Source organism: Chlorocebus sabaeus, chromosome 17 (genome assembly GCF_047675955.1).
Source record: "Chlorocebus sabaeus isolate Y175 chromosome 17, mChlSab1.0.hap1, whole genome shotgun sequence".
Taxonomy (NCBI): Eukaryota; Metazoa; Chordata; class Mammalia; order Primates; family Cercopithecidae; genus Chlorocebus; species Chlorocebus sabaeus.
This window is the reverse complement of record NC_132920.1, coordinates 25522266-25543143: the sequence shown is the minus strand read 5'-3', so window position 1 is coordinate 25543143 and position 20878 is coordinate 25522266. Positions and strand designations below refer to the sequence as shown.

The window sequence follows — 20878 nt, the reverse complement described above, 5'->3', positions numbered from 1 at the left end:
CCACCTTAGCGGACAAGCTGATAAAGTCAAAATCTTACTACCTCAGACATTTACAAACTGTTCCAGACTTCATGTATATTTTCAGTCCAATTTTTATACCAAGTGATAACATCAGGATGATGTCTTTGATTAACTTATTCTGGATCCCAGGTGGGAAAGTGATGGTCTCCACAGCTCAGCCATCCCTACCGTCCGACTGGAAAGAAGGGCGTGGGAGCCTTTCCTAAGATTTGCTACTAGGGGAGGGAGAACGATGAGGAAGGGGATCAAACATCCACCCCTAAAGCTCTGAAACATTTAAGGAGCAACACATTCTATCTCTAACTTCCTGGGGAAAGAACACTCGACTTTTTGACAGCAGCTAAAAGCCTGCAGCAGTATCCACTAACTCCCCGACTTTGTTAACTAGAGAGGCTCCATGATATATATTTGCACTTGTTAGGCTGGTGGGTTACTCTAGGCCCTATTTTGATCATTTATAGGCATCTAGAAAACATCGTTTTCCAGAAATGTTAAAAGAATGATTTTTGTATTCAACCTTCTGATCTTTTTTCTACTTTTGTAAATCCTTCAATATTTCAATTGCTTCAGACAAGATAGAGGAACATTCCTACTTAGCACTACCATCCCTTCCTCAACTTTCTTTTTCTCTCCAACTGAACTCTTTCGGGTATTTTCAACACTTCCTTAAAAGTAAAGACGTAAAGTTAGCAGTTGCAGGAAGGATGGAAAATTAGGGTAGGAATGGGGGAGGCACTTTGTGGTGAGAACTAGACTGTCAGAAAACACCTGCCGGCTCAAGTCTCTCTGAGCTGGCACCACCAAAGGTCCTTCCTTTTATACCAAGTTTTCCAAAGGCTTCGGTTATAATACTGAACCCTGTATTTATTTACCTCATGTAAAATGACTATAGATACCAGCTACTTTTCGAAAGCTTTAGTTTCTCTATTTGGCAGAAGTGGTTTAGCAGCTTTGGTCTCAACCCTACCATCTTTTATTTATAGCAAATAGGTGAGTAAAGCTTCTACCCAACAAATAAATCTGTAGGATGGAGATGAGAAAGCAGGCAGTGTTAGTTTTTATTAGATTTCCAAGCCACAAAGACAGTACTATGCTCAGTAACACTTTCTATTAACTTCAACCCAATACTATTATCAATAAAAGAAAAAAGGCCATTGTAGGAAGAAAACAGTCAGAGAGATCAAAGGATTCTAAAGCATTAAATAAATCTAAAATAAAACACAGCAACTCCAAACCACAATGAGAGCCTTCTGGGTGTAGATGACTTGTGTAGCTCTAGAATTTCCTTATAGGTGGGGCTCAGAGATGGCATTTACACTATATATTACATACGACAGAACCCCAAAGTCGATTATACATTTAAAAGAAATGGCATGGGTGCTGAAGCCACAACCATGCCTCACCTCTGATAGTAACTGGTAACAGCTCAATCTGATTTGGGAAGAAAGCATTCTTGTCACAGGATTAGCTTGCTGTGCTTCTACCTCAGCAAATTAGAAGGAGCAAACTGGTGCAAAGTCGCCCTGAGAATGTCCACATCTGCACTACACTTCTGAGAGTGAGGAACATCTGACCTTGTGACTCAGCGAGCACCGTGAGTGAGCTGCAAGGTGGCTCAGGCCCGGGGGTGCTGCTCCAGAACTACTGCAGTAGTGATTTACCACAAGTAGGAAAAGATTTCATTGAAAATAATGGGACTCAGAAATCTATATGTAGCCCCAAATATGTCATAAAATCATGTTTAAGGAGCTCCTAACATGCTGGAAGTCAGTTCAGAAGCATCTAGAAATTACTCTTGCAAATAAGTTAGACCTTTGGTTGGGTATCTCAGCTGCTTTTTTCATTTGTCATTAAGATCCAATGTCACCAATTATGCTGAATCGTTTCTGAACTAAGAAACTACTCCATTTCCAAAAATTTAACCCAATGAATGTTGACTTTAACAAACTCTAAGATATTAGTAAAGTCCAAAATGAATTCCTTTATTTTGAAATGTCCCTCCTTGGGGAGAGCTAACCCAGAGAAAAGAAATCCTTACCTTCCTGTGAAAACGTCCTGGGGCTGGGCTGGGGGCTACTCTGGCCATCTCTCTCCTTGTCTGAAGGAACTTTTTTCAGGACAGGTGGAAGAAGGGCAACTTTCGGGCTAGATGGAGAGTCTGGAATGTCATCTGAGGAGACACAAACACATGACTCAAACCATCCTACAAACTGGATTCCAAGAACATAAAGCCTGGTAAATCTATATATATAAATAGGTCATTTAAAAAAAAAGCATCATAGAATTTTTCTGGCCAAAAATTAGTTTTATGTCTTTGCTCAGTGAAGTTACATCCACAAACAAAAGGGAAAACCAATGAATACTCATAAAAAGTTAATATCTGAAAAGATATGAATCTATCCTGTAGATCAAGAATTTCAATGTGCTGATATTTGAAAATTAGACTGTAAGTAAACCACATGTTCCTTCTGACTTAAAACACAAAGCCTGTTTGGTTTTCATAAAATATGTAATACTTACAAGACATTGCTTTTACCTATTGTCAAACCCAGTACAACAGTCACTATACATATGTGTGTATGTGTATGCATGCATGCATATATGTAGGTCACTAACAAAAATTTGGAATCATGGTCTTTTAGAACCAGAAAAAACTCTGGTCACTGGACAAATGAAGAGCTTAAAAATGAAAAAGATGACAAAATAGCTAGGACTAGAATTCTAGTCTCTTTTCTTCCTTTTATTTTTTGAGACGGAGTCTTGCTCTGTTGCCCAGGCTGGAGTGCAGTGGTGCGATTCCAGCTCACTGCAACCTCTGCCTCCCGGGTTCAAGCGATTCTCCTGCCTCAGCCTCCCAAGTAGCTGGGATTTCATCGTGTTAGCCAGGATGGTCTCAATCTTCTGACTTCATGATCCACCCACCTTGGCCTCCCAAAGTGTTGGGATTACAGGTGTGAGCCACCGCGCCCGGCCAATTCTAGTCTCTTAATTCAAACACCAGGGCTGTTTCACCCTAATTGAAAGGATCTACCACAAGCTTGTCCAACCCATGGCCCACAGGATTGGACACGGATGCGGCCCAGATTGGGTTTGAAAGCAGCCCAACACAAACTTGTGAACTTACTTAAAACATTACAAGATTATTTTGCCTTTTTTTTTTTTTTTTTAAAAAGTAATCAGCTATTGTTAGTGTTACCATATTTTGTGTGTGTCCCAAGACAATTCTTCTTCCAATGTGGCCCAGGGAAGCCAAAAGAGTGGACACCCCTGACTACCGGATCTTGCTCCTTCCTTTGCTGTTACCAGCAAGGTGGTTCTTAAGTTGGTGTGTGAGTGTCTGTGCACGTAGAAGACAATCTACAGCAAGGTTCTCTTCAGTCTTACACTTCCAGTTGCCTACTTGCTTAACCAAAATAAGCAGGGATGTGATAAGACATGTGAAAATAACACTATCCACCTTCACAAGCTGTCAGAGCTGTGGCGGAGAGGAAATGAGATGGCGTATTTGAAAATGCCTGCTGAATTCCCAAGCTCTATAAAAACATGGGTTTATTAACGTAATTCTTGATATACTAAGTGCTATGAAATAAATGAACACATTTAGTAAATAAACAAAATAAAACTGCTTGCAACAGAATATTGGGAATTCAGCTAGTTTTATATTCAGCATTAGAAACTGGGGAGTGGTCCCCCTTTATCCACATAGGATACAATCTAAGACCTCCAGTGGATGCCTGAAACCGTGGATAGTACTGAACCCCACATAAGCTGTGTTTTTTCCTACACACACACCTATAATAAAGTTCAATGTATAAATTAGGCACAGTAAGATATTAACACTAAAACCCAATAACAGAATAATTGTAACAATATACTATAATAAAAGTTATCTGAATGTGGTCTCTCTTTCTCTCTCTCTCTCTCTCTCTCTCAATATGTGCACCATGAATAACTGAAACTGTAAGAAGCAAAACCTTAGATAAAAGGGGACGACTGTACTCTACAAACTAGGTTACTCTACAAACTAGATTCATTTTATAAGAACTGTTTCTTTATTGTAGACTAGAGACACACCTAGCTGATGACAATGCTAGGAGCAAGCCTCCTTTTGAGAACTTACTTGCTTTGCTTTCTATTAAAACATTTTTCCATTTTCTCTGCCTCCATTCTCTCCATTCCTTCTACATGAAGACATTGTGTGTGTACCAATACATTTTTTATGTTCCCCATTATAAAGAACTTTGGTTTGGGAAAAAGTTTGAGGAGACTTAGGAAGTACTAAGGGGTTTGTTTCAAGGCTCAGTTCCTTGAGGTAAAGCCAGTACACCCCTTTCTTTGTGGTTTCTCTTTGGAGACGGTTTACTGGTTTTTTCAAGGGACCAATGGGCTATGAAGACCACGGAGTATCATCCAGGCTAGCCACCCAGGAAACGTAAAAAATACATGAGGGAACATGGGAAAGAACCACAAGTGGAAGAAGTTTGGACACACAGGATTCCTTTTTTGCTCATTCTACCCAAATCATCTGCATACTGATAAATTATTAGGATGACCTGCGCATCTTACTTTACAATATGCAAGACCATGGGGGAGAGGTCAATAGACACACAGTTACCAAGACAGTTGGTGGAGTCAGAACATCTGGCGGCTACCCAGACACACCAGCTGCGTGACTTGGCAAACTCAGTATCTCTATGCCTCAAATTCCTCATCTGCAAAACAGAGCAGTGATGAGGATATTGAGAGTTCATCATAAAGTACTTACAACAGTGCCAAGGACACAGTTAAGTGCTCAAAGATTAGCCATGATGATGATCTGACTATATTATTTTTAACCCTGTTTGACTAATTTTTGTGAGAGAACAAGGGGAAGAGGTAAAGAATTGATGTAACTTTCGTTATATTACCTATCCTACTTTTGTGTATGTTTGAAAATTCTTACAATGGAAAGTTAAATTTAAAAAAAAAATCGTGTGTGTGTGTGTGTGTGTGTGTGTGTGTGTGTTTAAGAGATAGGGTCTTGTCACTCAGGCTGGAGTGCAGTGGTGTGGTCACAGTGTGATGACAGCCTAAACTCCTAGGCTCAAATGATCCTCCCACCTCAGTCTCCCAAGTAGCAGGGACTACAGGTGTGCACTACCACACCAGGACTTCTTTTGTGCAGGAGAGAATAAGGTGAAGACCAACCCATTTCTAATATTTTTAAGTTTCTTCTATCATTAGATTTTCTAAACTAATAGTCAGCAAACTTTTTTGTAAAGGGCCCAAGAGTAAATATTTTACATTCTGCAGGTCATATGGCCCTGTTGCAAGCACACCACTCCGCGACTGTAGCACAGTCACAGCCCCAGATGACACCAGTACAAATCGTATGGCTGTGTCCAGGAAAACCATTTACAAAAACAGGCCCATTGTTTGCCAAGTCTTGTTCTAAACCCTTGATATATCATAGAATATGGCATAAAAACTGAAGAGCTTGTGCTTTCCCCATTTGTAGCCTTCATCCTTAAACTGCTGCTTTTCAGTGTCTGAACACCCTGGAGACAAGTATCAGAAAGCCAAGCCAAGCACTGCAGATGGGTCAACATGACAAAAGACAGATGTCCCTGTCTTGCCTACTAACCAACCTGTACCCCTGAAAGCAAGGACAGTCTCAGAGTCTCCAACTCTGACACATGGTGGGGCTCAGCATTGAATAAAGGAATCCCTCAGCTCTCATCACTTTCACAGTTTTGCACAGGTTTCTTGTGACCCCCTCCTGCAGAAGCCGCTGTACCTTGCTCACCAGCTGCCCCTGAAACCACCTGCAGCATCTGATCCAGCTGGTTCTGGGAAGCTACCTGGTCACAATGCAACTCCCTAACTGCAAAACTCTTACCAGGCCGTGAGGCGGTTCTTGGTTTCTGCGGGATGACAGGCCGTGCTGCCAGGCTGGGTTTGGGGGACTGCAGGAGGGGCTTCGGGCTTGTAGGTGTGCTGGATGAGCTCCGAGACCTGGAACCTGCTTCCACTTTGGGTTCTGCTTTGGTATTCTTTTCTGGTGTGCCCAAACCAAAGCGGTTCTCTGGAAGACCTGGGTGCAGTTTAGGCACTAAGACGAAAAAGGCCACTTTAAAATTAATCAAAGGTCAAAGAAGCCAGTAACTTGAAACTAGAAGTCTGGTACAAACTGCTATAATCATTTACCATTGTTTCTCATCATGGATGTTTTAAGAATATTTTAAGTATATGCTGTTCTAGCATGTTTTTAAAATCAAAACATGCTGGAGGAAGAGTAATGTTCTTTGTAGAAAAGCAATAAACTTTTTGGTTCTTTTCTGATCACCCCTGACTATTCCAGGGTTGACAAACTTTTACATTTAATAGTGTACAGTGCCGTAATCACATACAAGGAAAACAGTGGTTCTTCAGGCATTTGAAGTGTTCAGGTCTTTCTCAGATCTGCCACAAGGTACAGGTATAACCAAATGTAAGTGTCTTGGTTCTGGACAAAAAGTGGTCAGGGTTCTGGCGGCAGGTTCGAAGAAAGGAGGGTGATGCTGATGGCTGCAATCTCATGTTTAGTGAGAACAGCTCCAGAAATGTCATCTCATCCCCCACCTCCATCCATACTGCTGCCTTAATTTAACAAGACAACTGGTAAAAATAAGCCCATAAAATGTGATTTATCATCCAACTCTTACTGCACCAAGATACTGTAGCTATGCATAAGAATCTCAAATAGCAAAATGAGGATTCTATCACACAGTTAACACATTACTCTCCAGTTTTCATCTAAGGTATTTTCCTATTTTATTATACCTAAAAAGTCAGAGGGACAAGTGATATTGGATTTCGTGCATATTCAAGCTGCAAGGGAAGCATATTTTCATACCAAATAAGACAGCCACCCATCTTCTGTATATCATGCATGGCTTATTCTTAAGTACATCAGCCATGATCCTGTACGCTGCCCCCACCCCTAACGTTGCCAAAATGTTCAAAGTTGAGGAGTTTGTAGTGAAAAAAAAGTCAGAATTTCCTCCCTTTGGGAAATCAAAAAGTGCCCTGTCCAGGCACAATGCTACAGTGGGGCAGGATGCAACCCAGGGGAAGGTAGGTAAGGGATGTGGTCTTTCAGGTGATAGCTGAGAACACACAACAAAGAGATCTGTTCTTGCCTCCCCATTTAAATTTTTCTTCTGTCAATCACATGTGACTCCTGCAATCAGAAGGTAAGCACTTTTCCGAAGGGATGATGGCAATTGCCTGACTTACCTGCCCCACCTCCATCCAACCGTTCTACGCTGCTCAAGGCTGGGCTGGAAGAATCCTGGGATACGGCATCATTCCCAAGCTTCTGAAAAATTTAAGCACCATCCCTCAAAAAAGTGCACATTTATTTAATGCAAAAGTGAAAAAACAATGCAGGTAATAAATGACAGCAAAGAAGGGCTCTTTAACTCCGCTGCTGTTACGGTGACTGTGCCTGACTTGCCTCCGTAGGCTCTCCTACTGGGACAAAGCTGTGAGAAACACATTCTATTCTGTGTTTACGGTCAGAGCCGTGGGGTCCAAAGTGTGGCCGGTTTGGTTCCTCGGAAGGCTCCTCACAGGAGAGAAGTGCACGGGGCCAGGGAAAGTCAGTGGGCTCGGTGACCTTTACTGTTTTTCTTGTTGAACATCTATGCAGGCTCTGTAGCCCCTGATGCTTTATGTGATGAGGGCCCTTACACGCTAGAAATTGACAGAATCTGCTCTAGGTTTGGTTTCCAAAAATCTAGTTTTGGCTGGGTGCAGTGGTTCATGCCTGTAATCTATCTCAGTACTTTGGGAGACTGAGATGGGAGAACTGCTTGAGGTCACAAGTTTGAGACCAGCCTAGGCAACAAAGTGAGACACCCCCCCCCTTCCCCATCTCTGCAAAAAATAGAAAAATTAGCCAGGCATGATGGCATGCATCTAAAGTCCCAGCTACTCAGGAGGCTGAGGCAGGAAGATCACCTGACCAACTCCAAGAGTTTGAAACTGCAGTGAACTATAATCGTGCCAGTGCACTCCAGCCTGGGTGACAGAGCAAGACTTTATCTATTAAAAATATATATATATATATAATTTTCAAAGCAGCAGAAACCTTTCCAACCTCAATGATAATATAGGTGAAAGGGGTCTTGAAACAGGCAAAGTCTTCCTTGCTTTGAGGCAGAACCACAGGACACAGATCTATTATTTAGGAGGCAAATACAGATGAATAGGACTGAACAAATTTTTTAAAAATCTGCGGGTGGGAGTAATTAGTGATGGCGAAGATGGTGATGATGGGGAAAGTAAAATGCCACTGTCTTGGAGTAGGAGTGGAAAGTTTAGAAAGTCTACACTAGACTGAGGCATTTAGATACCAAAAAAGATACAGAAAGCAAAGTCTGGTGTTTACGTCATAATATCTAAGAATTATATTGACAAAGATGGTCTACATCTACCTCTTATCTAACAGGCAAAAACAAGGTGGACCAGCAGACCAGGAGGCATGATGATTCCCAAGGCAGTCTGACCTTCAGACTACTGGTTCCTGCTCATCTCATGCTTCCGACAAACCTCAAAAGCTCTGCAGCCAGCCAATTCCTAACTTTACACTGTGTTCGATGATACAGGAAGGATTATTTGAAATGCAGGTGAGAAAAGCCTCACTCCCTGAAATCATCAATTTACTCCAGTCACACACTCCCCAGGAGTGCCGGCTCTATCAGAAGGAAGCACCCAAGGGGCAGGAAGGCTGAGGAATTTCTCAGGAAGATGACAAAAGTTCCACTGTCATGAGTGCAAGGTGCTGAACAGGTCTCCAGGAGGAAATGTGTATACAAGCACTGCAGCGAAAACAGGCACATTATTTGGCATCACTATGGAAAAGTGATCTAAAAAGGAGGCCCCATGTCAGCCCTCTGTGCCCAGGACAAGTGCCCGGAGGACAGGCCTGGGGACCATCCATGAAGTCCCCTTCCACATCCTCCCCTTTCAGGTTCCTCCAAGTGCAGGGCAGGCACCTGAAAGTGACGACCTCCTTAAACTCTGTACCCGGGGCACCTCATTTGCCTGCATCTCTAAAACAATCCTGGGAGTTGTTTTCTTTTCCCTCCCATATTTTTAAAGTTATTTATAAATCGCAAACTGACTGTGGGGAATAAGGATAAAATAATATAATGCCCATGGCTTTTGTGTGTAGACAGATGTCTTGGAGGCCCCAGAGGAAAATACATGAACTTTAAGTATTCACTGATTGTTTCTTTTGTCAATAAATGAAGTGTCATATCTTCTACATATATATATATAGAAAAAGAACTGCATTTTATATATATATATAAATATATATAAAATGCCAACAATGCAAAGAGAATTACTCAGAGGAGGGTGAGGATATCATATATTTTATCAACAGTATACTGATCATTGATGCTAATTGTTGCTACCTTTATAAAGAATACAGTCATGGTACTTTAGAAAAAAAATGTTCTAAAGCGAATTTTTGAAAAACTGTATTATTTAATGATTCTGACAGAAGACCCATGACTGAATTTTAAATAGCAATAATTTTTAACAATGGTGGTTTTAAACCCACACTAGATGGCGCTAAGAGATCATTAATACTGTGTAAACCCTAAACAAATACAAAACCATAAAGATTTTGTCACTTTAAGCTGATTTAGATATCAAATCCAAAGTACATGAATAAAACACTCTAGCACATGTCATCTTTACACCAAAAAGAAACTGTTAATCATGAAAAACATAAACAGCATATTAATGAAAACCACACATTCATTGTTATAAAGAAATTCACAACATGCATTAAAATTTTAACATTTCCTTTGGCATCTGACTCACTAATGACATGGTTGTAGTATTATCCAGAATTCTGACCAGTGAGGGTCATACCATGCCTCCTTTGTTGAGTGAGCAGGATGTAGTTATGTGGTCTCTCCCAACTCTAAGGGTTTCTCAGTGAGTTAGGAGAGATCTATAATTAGAGAATTGCTAAATAATGTTGATGCTGGTAGGAGAACTTTGGTGAATAGTTGTAAGATCAGGTGGGAAGTGGAGTTTAATTTTTAAACATTGGTTGTTTAGAAGCCATATAAAAGAGCTCCCTACACCTGCCATTAGTTAATTGTTTACTTTCTGAAAGTCAAGGGCTCACCGGGATGAAATGTTTTATTGCGGTACTTCAAATAAAATAGACAGGTGATATCCTTTCTTTGGAGAACCAGTTGTGTAAAAATAATGGAGTTCAAGATAATGCACAGAAGCCATAACCTGACTTACACATGGGTATGTTCATTTTATCACACGGATACAATACTTCATGCAGTGACAGGATAAAACAGAGGTAAAAAGGAAAGTGAAAAAGACTCCTTACACTTTAAAAGGAGGTTCAAAGAATAAATAATGTTTTAAGTCAGATTTTGGGGGAACTCAGCAAATTTTAAACTATGAAGTTTTTCTTTGTAGCAACAGATGATATATATCAATGGTCAAATATTCAACTAATTCTAATAGAATACCTTGACTGTTATTTCTTTTGTCTTTTAAATCTGGAATATAGCAAGGCATTCTTAGGTTTGAAAAGAGAATAATTTTTAGGTTTGAAAAGGGAATAAGTTAGAAAATAGTTTCCATTTTTATATATAATCTAGTTTAAGTGTTTTTATTTCCCTCTGGTAGTTCACCTATCTTCAATATTACCTTCAGTCTTCCATTTGGATTCAGTTGACTGTCTTTTCCCCCAGACATGAGCATTTCCTCTGACCCGGGAACATCTCTGACATGGTTCCATGACATGCCCAAGGAGTCCCTTGGGCAGGTGGGAAAAGACTGGGGTCTTCAAAGCCTACCTTAGAATGCCGGCACTCCACAAAAGTGTGACCCTCAGGCCAAAGTGAAAACGTGGCCATTTCTTTAGGGTCTGTGCTGCAGGTTCTTTAGCAATAAGTTATAGTTTTGGATTTCTATTTAACCAACAGGCTATTTTTATTTTCTCACCCAAATAAACCAAGTGAGGGCAAAATACAAACAAGGACAACCAAGTCAAAAATGAACCCCCACTTATCTCACGAAGACAAGGAGTAGATTGGGGGCTACCAGAGGGCAGGAAGTGTGGGGGCATGGGGGGAGATGAAAAGAGGTGCAAAATGGGTACAAAAACACAGCTGATAAAAGAAACAAGATCTAGTATTGGACAGATCAGTGGGGTAGCTCTAGTTAACAATAATCTATTGTCTATTTCAAAATAGCTAGAAGAGAGTAATTTGAATATTCCCAGCATAAAGGCAAGTTAAATGTTTAAGGTGATGAACATATATAAAAATATCACATGCACCATGAAAATATGTGCATCTACTATATATCAAAAAATGAATTAATTAAAAAGAGGCCCACCCTTACCTTCTGTGCACACGCAGCTCTCTTCTCTTGCTTGGCTTTCATCTCTGCCAGCAGACCACTGCCCATCACCTGGACCCCATACCTCCGCCCTCCCTGTGGGCTGCTCTTGCTGTCACTCCGTTCCACCTTCCCTATTTCTTCCCCTTGACTCTCTTCAAAGGAGTCAGGTGTTTTTATCTCCTCTATCCGTTCAGAATTGCCATTGTGCTCGGTAGCCTTTGTGTCCTTCCTGGGACAGTCCACAGGTGGACTTTTGACGGCCCCTTTTGGTGAGGAGGGTTCTTCTGTCATCAAGATTGTTGGTGGCCGCTCAGATTTGGACCGGGATTTGATTAAGTTGAGAAAGCCACTACTTTTTCGAGAATCTCGCTTTTTCTTTTCATCTCCTCCTTCATTAAGCTCATGAGACTCTGAGCCTCTTGTTGACCATTTCCTGCATTTCAAACCAAGACACAGATCTGTTGTTTTTACTGTAAATAAGTTCCGGCAAGAATCAGTCAAAATATAAATATGGAGATTGCTACATATACAGTAACCATTCAGAAGCACATTTAAAAGCGGATTTGAGTTACTACCTTTAGGAAACAGAAAGGAATGTGGAATATCATCATCATATTCACATGTGAGAAAATTGAGGTGCGCAAACATTATGTATGAAAGATGAAAATGTAACTGGTACAGCCAGTGTGCTAGCTTACTCTAAAAGTAACTCCTCCCTCCCTTTGTTTCTTGTTTTATATATGTATCTAACTACCTGCTCTGCTTGAGAATTCCAAAGAGTAATCTTGAAACAATCCAGGCATAAAGCAGAGGTGGTGGGGCAATTTTCTCCCTTCTGAGAAGAAATGGGTACGTAGTTAATCCATAACCTAACCTCTGCCAAGAGGAAACCAACCAGACCTCCAAACGGTCCATTACTCAAGATAGTCATCAGAAAACAACTAACACACCGGCATCCCACACCACTCCTGTGCATAGTTTTCATGCCGCCTTTCACCTTAAAACCCTTTTAGCCAGCCTGAAAATTTGAGATGGCTTTTTGGGACTTGAGTCTGGCCATCTCCCAAGCTGTCGTCACTTGCATAAATCAAACTTCGCTTCACACGTGTTTGGCTTTTTGAGGGGCAAGCAGCTAAACCTGAGTTTGGTTCCAAAAAGGCAGAGAGTATGCTCTGGGAGAGAGTTTTCAGAGGGAGAATATGCTGAAACTTGGGAAATGGAAAGGGAGAAACAGTCAATGAAATGAGCTAAGTAGGAAGTATCACAGACAACTGTCTCATTTAAAGCTGGCAGACTGAATATCCACTTAGCTCCCCTGAATCTCCATTAAAATAATAGCAAAGGATTTATAAAAGAAAGTATAAGCCCTATAGGGGAGAAAAGTCAAAAACAACAAAATTTGGAAGCCAAAATACACTAGATATGTGTGAAAATTGACTTAATAGATCAGAGAAAGCTGAAACCTAAGCCAACAGTCAGGGAGACCCAGAAGCATGTGATTTGTGCTGGCTCCAGAATGAGGAGATGCAGGTACCTCTGCAAGTGGAAGTGAAGGGGAAATGAAGACAGGAAGGTTCTCTTCTTTGTGAAGCCTGTTCAGAAATTCATCAGATCCTCTCCCTAAACCACAGAGCCAATGATGCCCATCCCAACACCCAAGTTCACTCTCCGGAGAGAATGAACCAAAGAAGCTGAGCTGGGGGACACCAAATGCAGCTGAGCTGAGTGAGGATCACGAAACAGGCAAGCTCAAGAAAGCCTGCACAGTGAGCAGTGACACCCCCGGGACCCTTTCTCTCACTCTGCATGCCAGAATCAGGCAGGCAGGTTTATACCTTCCAGGCAGGAGATCGAAGTTTCCAAAGCTCAACAGAAACGACCTAAAGATTCTGAGAGTCAGGGATACCCTCTCCCCCAACAAAATGGTCCAGGAAGACCACCCTACATTGAAGCCCACCAGTCGACAAGCTCTACCCACAAATTTCCAAGGAGCTCTTCGGTGCCCCATTCCTTTTCAACATGGAAGAGAAAAAAATATTGTGTCCACCAACACGAATAATAGCAAAATGTGATAGCAGAAGTAGAAAACTCAAAGTTGGAAGACACAACTGAGGAAATATTCCAGAAAAAAAAAAAAAGGAATATAAAGAATTAAAAAAAAAAATAGGAGAGAACAGGTAGGAATCAGTGGATTAACAGAGGAAATAAAAAATCTGAATAATGGCCTGGGCATGGTAGTTCATGCCTGTAATCCCAGCACTTTGGGAGGCTGAGGTGGGCAGACTGCTTGACCCTGGGAGTTCAAGACCAGCCTGGTCAGCATGGGAAAATCCCATCCTTACCAAAAATACAAAAATTAGCTAGGAAGGGTGGTCCATGCCTGCAGTACCAGTTAAAAGAGTCTGAGGTAGGAGGATCACCTGAGCCTGGAAGGTCAAAGTTGCAGTAAGCCATGATCACGTCACTGCACTATAGCCTGGGTGATAGAGTGAGATGCTATCTCAAATAATAATAATAATAGAAGTTTAAGAAAAAAAGTACAGAGAAAAAAGGAAGAAATTATGAAATAAATAATTTTTAAAAATTCAGCAACAAAGGACATGAGTTTCCAGATTGAAATGGCTTATAAGTGCCTGGCAAATTGGTTTTTAAAAAATATTAAAAAATAAAAAATCCACCTCAGGGCACATATCATCATAAAATTTTAGTACACTGGGAATGCAGAGAAGATCCCAAATGCTTCCAGAGGAGAGAGAAAACAAAAGCAAGTCAGAAACAAAAGATCAGGACTCAAGTCGACATCAGATTCTCATAGCAATACCAGAAGCTAGAAGATAATGGAGCAAACCTATCAAAATGCTAAGGTACAAGGAAGACCAACCTACAGTTCTATACCTAGTGATACTATTAATCCAAATGAAAGATATGCAACAGTTACAGAAACTTGTTTTCCAAACGTCTCTTAGGAAGCAATTCAAGAAGGTGCTCTACCAAAACAGGGGCATAAACTAAGACCAACATGGGCCAGTGGAAACAGAAAAATGACACAGAGATGAGGTGAAGGGAATCCCCCAGCAGATGATGAAGGGAGATCCCAGAAGACAGCAGTGGGATGGACCTAGAGGACACACTGGAGCTGGTCAGATGCTGGTAAGACGTGTGTCCAAAAAAAAAAAAAAAACTGAGAATACTTGAACAAATTGAAAGGAAATTTATATCTTTACTGGACATTTAGGAGATAAGTCAGTGAAAGGAATGCAGAAAACAAAGCAAATGAAAAAGGGGACAATTATTAACACCAAGGAAAACAAAAAATTCTATAGAAAGAAAATGTAATCACAGTATACAATCTAACACAGTTGTTAATATTTACATGGTTAGAATGAAGCAAACACTCAATATTGATCTAACCAACTGCTGTGGTTTGTCCCCATCAAAACTTATGTTGAGACTTGGGCTCAACATGAGTTTTGATAGTACTGGGAGGTGGTACCTTAAAGAGGTGATTAGGTTATTAAAATCAATTACTGAGACTGGATTAGTTCTCATGGGAATGGATACGTTCTTGAGAGCCTGGGTTGCTATGAAGTGAGTCAGCCTCCTTTATCCCTCCTTTCTTTTTGCACACACTCAATTCTCCTTTCACTTCTCTGCCATGCCATTATGCAGCAAGAGGCCCTCACCAGAAGCCAACCAGTGTGGCAACCCAAACTTGAACTTCCCAGCCTCCAGAACCATGAGCTAAACAAACCTCTTTCCTTTATAAATTACCCACTCACAAGTATTTTGTTATAACAACAGAAACAGACTAAGACACTAATCATGATAAAATTAAATAAAGAAGATGAGGCAAGGAAAAGTGTGTGTGTCTAAGTACATGTGTGTGTCTAAGTACGTGCATGTGTGTGTGTGTGTGTGTGTGTGTGTGGTGACAGAGTATAATAGGTTGAGTATCTGCAATCCATAATTTGAAATGCTCCAAAATTTGAAACTTTTTCACCACCAACATGATGCTCAAAAGAAATGCTCATTGGAACATTTTGAATTTCAGATTAGGGATATAAAACCAGCAAGTATAATACAAATATTCAAAAAAGAATCCCAAATATGAAACACTTCTGGTCACAAGCATTTCAGATGAGAGATATTTGGTCTGTATTATCATCATCTAAGTAAGAAGTTAATGGTTATAGTACGACCTAAAAATGAAACAGAAAGAAAAAAGAAAGCATGCTATTAAGACTAATGGAAGAAACAGCTAAAGGAATAAAAACTAGTTGCTTCTGGGGAATACGGAGTGGGAAAATAACAAGGAACTTTTTTTAGGCCTTCGTAGAACATCTGACACTTTATGAGCATGTATAACTTTGATTTTCAAACTTTCTTCATACTACTTCATGATTTTACCTATCGCTTGACCTTTAAAGACTGGACTGACAATCTATTTATAAAAAGTTTTAAAATCACAACTTAGTAGATTCCATCATATTATTTGCTGATGAAAATTGATGTATTTAGTTCTATTTGTGCACTGAAACAGGAACAGAATCTTCCTTGAGCAGTATCTTTATTAAAAAATATATTTTATACCTTACAAAATTTACCCAACTTTCATTCAGAGACTATTAAAGAAGAAAGTAGCATTAACGGGAGAGGAAATCACACTGGGGCAGGTTTAACAATACGTACAGTTTGGATCGAATGCTTATAAACCACCCCACTAACTGAATATACATTTCAGAAGTTTAAAAAGACAAGAGCAAACAATGGTATCTATAGATTATATGGAGACGAGTCAAGATTTTCTCCACTCATTCAACCATCACTAATTGAGGACAGACTATATATTATGGGCTGTGTTAGACACTGAAGCTATAACAAAATAAGGCCCAGGTATTGCTCCTTAAGAATAGCATTCTATTTGGGGAAAAAAGACTTGAAAGCAAATAATTAACAGCAATTTCCCGTTTTGCAATATATTTGTGTTGGTTTTTCTTGAATCTTTTACATTGAAAACACATTCATCTATTCCTTATGTCGTAAAAAAATTAAAAATCCAACAAACTCTTAAAGGATGACGTAGGCTTTAACAGATGTGTGTGAAGGATGGAAAAAAAGTATTAAGTTAGCAGTAGAGAAACAGCAATTAATTCAGGGGTGGGTGGGAGGAGCAGTCCCAGAAAAGCTTCAAAGAATAAATGATATTTAGGTTGGTTCTTGAACGATAGGAGAAGAAAATTTTGCTAAGTATAGTATGCTAAGCTTCAAGGCCACTGTCAAAGAAGACAAATAATTAGGTCCTAAAGGTTATAAGATTCAGTAAGTTACATGTTATGGATATAAAAATTTAACTCACTGCCACTTCTCCATCCCGCCGAGGCAAGATAAGGCACATCCATCTACTAGAATTGATTAGTTGCTTCCCCACCTGTGCCCAGCCTGCCGCCTTTGGCTTATCTGGCTTACATTTGTTCCTGAATTTGGTATCTCAAGGTGAAGAATCTTCATAAAGACAAATCCATGTTAAGAGCGTAGTTTGGGATAGATTTGTATTTAGTTGAGGATTAAATAACGTGGTACAAATCATGCTTAAAGACTGAAATGTTTCAAGTTAAAGAAGTGTTAACAAAAGCACCACTGAACTATCTTCTAAGAGAACTGTCTCAGTAGCAAGAAGATAGGAGAAAACTCTTCAGAAAATGCTAACTCTGAGGGCTCTTTACTAATTTTGCTGTCATTTTGACACTGTCTGTTAAATTACACCATTTAGCAATGACTTAGCCCCCCAACCCCATAAATCAAATTATGAACAAGGAGAAGCTCAAAGTAAGTAATTCCAGCATAGCCATGATCAGTCCTCTGTAATGGAACTATCCAAGTGATGAAGCCCTGGAAGAGTCTTGGGGTTGGACATTTTGTGGTCTGGTTTAGAATCGTACAATAGGTCTCAAACTGGAGGATGCCTCAGCATAACCTGGAGGGCTTATTAAAATATAGATTGCTGGGCTCAACCTCCAGAGCTTCTGACTCAGTAGGTCTGGGGGAGGAGTTTGAGAGTTTGTATTTCTAACAAGGTCCCAGTGGACACCGGTATTGCCGGCCCACAGACCATATTTTGCAAGCTGTCAGAATAGTAATTTCCATATATAAAATGCAACTGTTACTAATTTAAATATGAATTAAACAGCATTATTAGTGAAATTACTCTGAACTCACTTGGAATCCATTTTGGTCACCTTCTTGGTGAAAAATTCATCTACACCTTCATCTACTCTCCCCATGAGACCATTCTGTTCACCATCTTGGGAGACTATGTTGGCAGCACAGACCTGCAAAACAAACAGCTGTAATGTTAATTCACATGCACCTTGATTTAGCAATCATTTATTACTAGATTTAAGACACTGTGATTAAGGGCTATGGGAGGGACAAGGCTCACTAAAATAGGGACCCACATAATCTACAGGAATAGAAGCCATATGTACAATCATAACATAGACAGGAAGAAACAAAAGTGAGGGATGCACTATAAACACCATGCCTTGTGGAGGATTCATGCTGACTGGTGCATCAGAAGCTGGGACCTAACAGATATGACGAGTTGAGTGTTTCTAAAGGCAGTGAAAGGCACTGCAGGTATGTGTAAGGGGAAAGGGAATGCATGGAGAAATGAAATACACACTGACTTCTGAGAGTGGTGGTAACTCCAGGGGGCCTGAAGTGTGTGGGTGGGGCTGGCTGCTAAGGATGGAGCATGGCAGATACTAATACTGGCTTCCCCTAACCCTTTCCCCTGCCTACTTTCTTTCTTGCTGGAAGAGTCCTAGGGTCAGATTATGATACTGATTTGCTTAAGCTACAGTCCCCTTCCTCTTGTCTGTGATTAATAGGCATGTGAGTGGGATATAATCCTGGTGTGTGAGATACAAGGGGAAATTCGCTAGGGAGCTCATGGGGGCAGGTTTTGTCAGGAGGAGAGAATGTGTGTTTCTGCAGTTATGTGAGGCAGATGTGATGTCTGAGCTGTGGAAGGCCACTGGCATTCACCAAATGGGGAGGCCCAAGGATAAAAGGCCATATGCTGGTTGACAATAACAAAGCAGAAAGGGGAAAGCACCTGGGTACCTATGCTCTGCTGCTGAATAAGCCAGGCCTGGATCCTGAGGCCTCTGGAATTTTTGTTAGGTGAGAAAATAAATATTTCTCATTGTTTAAGTCACTTTTGAGTGAGTATTGAGTATTCCATAATATCCAGTTGAATACTTTCCAACTAATAATACAAAAACCCAAAAGGAGCCTTATGCTAAAGAAGAAGGAATTTACTCCTTAGATGATAGGGAGACACCAACGCAGCAGCATGGACCAACCTGAATTCTGGGGAGGTAATTCTGGGGCAGCATGAAGGACCAATTGGAGACGCCAGAGAATATAAGCAGGAAAACCTGTTCAGGAGTTGAAATCAAAGACTCTTGTAGTAATTTAATCTAATCCGGAGGTGATGAGGCACACTAATGAAGTGGAGAAGTGAGAACGGAAAGACAAGAGCTGCCCAAGATACGGTCAAAGTTTCTAGGCCAGGTAAATGGGGGCATGGTTCCAGGGAACACGTTACAAAGATCATATTTGGGGAAAAAGCTGTGTCTTATCTTCTTGAGTGTTTGAGGTATTGTGGGATATCCAGAAGCAGGTGTCCCGCAGGCAGCCAAAAACTCTGATCTTATGAGAGAGGCTGGTGGTGAGAAGCTATCATAAAGCTATACCAAGTTAGCATGTCTCTTTGAAAGGACAACTCAGAGTGAGTTTAGTCAGATGCTTGATTTGTGTCTGCAGTGTATATTAATATTTCACAGATAGGTTGTGGATGACTGAGAAAGAGCATGCATCTTGCCCATGCTGTTGGATACAAGGACAAATTTTCATGTGGTTGGGATACCTGGTCTAGATGTCTTGCCATAGAGCGGTGGGAAAGCTGTTTCCTGTAATCTTGATTTGCAAGTCTCAAGGTGCCTAGGGGGAACATGGCTTATGTCTGTATGGAAATTGCTTAAAGAAAAAAACCCGTGAATAATCATCCACTTCGTTCATCAGGAAGCTCTCATTATGAAAATGAACTGTGTGTTTGAGTTCATGTTTGTGACATGCTGAAAAGTGAAGAGACAACAGATAATAGACAAAGAACCCTATGAAATAACAATTATACCTCTCATCTGAATGGTGCTTTATATTGGAGCAAGGATTTTCCTTCGTGTTGCAAAAGAGCAGAAAATTCGCAAAGTTCTATAATTCCGTTATGCAGAGAAACAAAGCTCAATGAATAACTTTTATTTTGATTACAAAAGATAAAGTAGTACAGAACTTGCTTGTATTATATTATTTTTCCCTTTTGGAAAAGAATGGAGCATAGAATCTCTATCGCAGTAACAGCTCCTTAAGTTAATATAGTACTTGATAGTTTACATGTGTTTTACACATTATTATGTCACCCCTACGTCTACCCTTAAACTGAAAGAGATAGTACTATCCTACTTTTTGGTTAGTCACAGATCAAACAGTGACTCAGAAGGTTAGTGGTACCCACACTGGTCACCTAATTAATGGATGAAGAAAGATGTGACCCCAGGACATACAGTCCCAACACACGGCTTCCTCCCAGCTTCCCCCAATGACTCCTCTTTCCATTTTGGAGAAAAAAAAAAAAAAAAAAAAGGTAAGTTTTACTTGCATAATTTCTCCCCTCAGGAAAAATTTTTCTTTTCCCGCTTGGAAACAGAAGTCACAGCCAGCACAAAAGGTTCTCTGGGGATGTGGGGTACATCAATGGGTTTCAGTGATGGAGGCACAGAGCTGAACAAAGCAGTCTGCTTTCCTGCAGGACAGACCAGCTTTTAGGGCTGGACTGGCCCCTACAGATCCTCCAGTCCAACTCTGTCATTTTAGAGATAAAGGGACAGAGAGCAGACAGGTTAAGAGAAGTCCAGTATCACTGGGAGATCTTCCATGAGACACGGTTTAAAATGCATCTGTTAAAATAGGAAGCAGGAGGTGGCATCAGCCTACATGAAGAGCAGTAGAAAACCTGAAGACTGAATTGAAATGTAGTTTGCAAAAGAGTTCAAGGTCAAATGCACATGCTGTTTCAGCTCCTTTTCTAACAAAAGCAAAGGAAAAGACAAACAGTTATCAGAAGTTCTCAAAATCCTATTTGCTTTCAGTCTTCTCTGTCAAGGAAAATACATTTCAGACTGAAAAGGGCAGCACAGCTGTTGGAAAAGGAGTGAGCAGAAACCTCAGCAGTGAGCCTGGGGCCAGAACCCACTGCATTTGCACTCAGAGAAAGGTTTTTACAAATAAAATCAGGAATCGCTGTTGTTGATATTTGATAAAGAAGGTTAAAAAAAAAAAAAAAAAAAAGAAGGTAGATTTTGCACCTCCAGTGTGCAAG

General features: G+C 40.5%; 1 protein-coding gene across 5 annotated transcripts in view; it reads right to left on the bottom strand.

Annotated features, from left to right (window-relative positions):
* The window catches only part of CARMIL1 (capping protein regulator and myosin 1 linker 1), a 342321-nt gene that overhangs the window by 8939 nt on the left and 312504 nt on the right, over positions 1–20878 (bottom strand). For 3 of the 5 annotated variants that reach the window (XM_007973527.3, XM_073005695.1, XM_007973530.3), the window contains exons 32-36: positions 17653–17765; positions 11437–11869; positions 7279–7360; positions 5900–6112; positions 2060–2191 (exon numbers count right to left, since the gene is read on the bottom strand). In XM_007973527.3, the coding sequence (XP_007971718.2) occupies positions 2060–2191; positions 5900–6112; positions 7279–7360; positions 11437–11869; positions 17653–17765 (973 nt within the window). The remainder of the gene's footprint in view (positions 1–2059; positions 2192–5899; positions 6113–7278; positions 7361–11436; positions 11870–17652; positions 17766–20878) is intronic. The other 2 variants (XM_073005696.1, XM_073005697.1) reach the window with 1 other exon arrangement.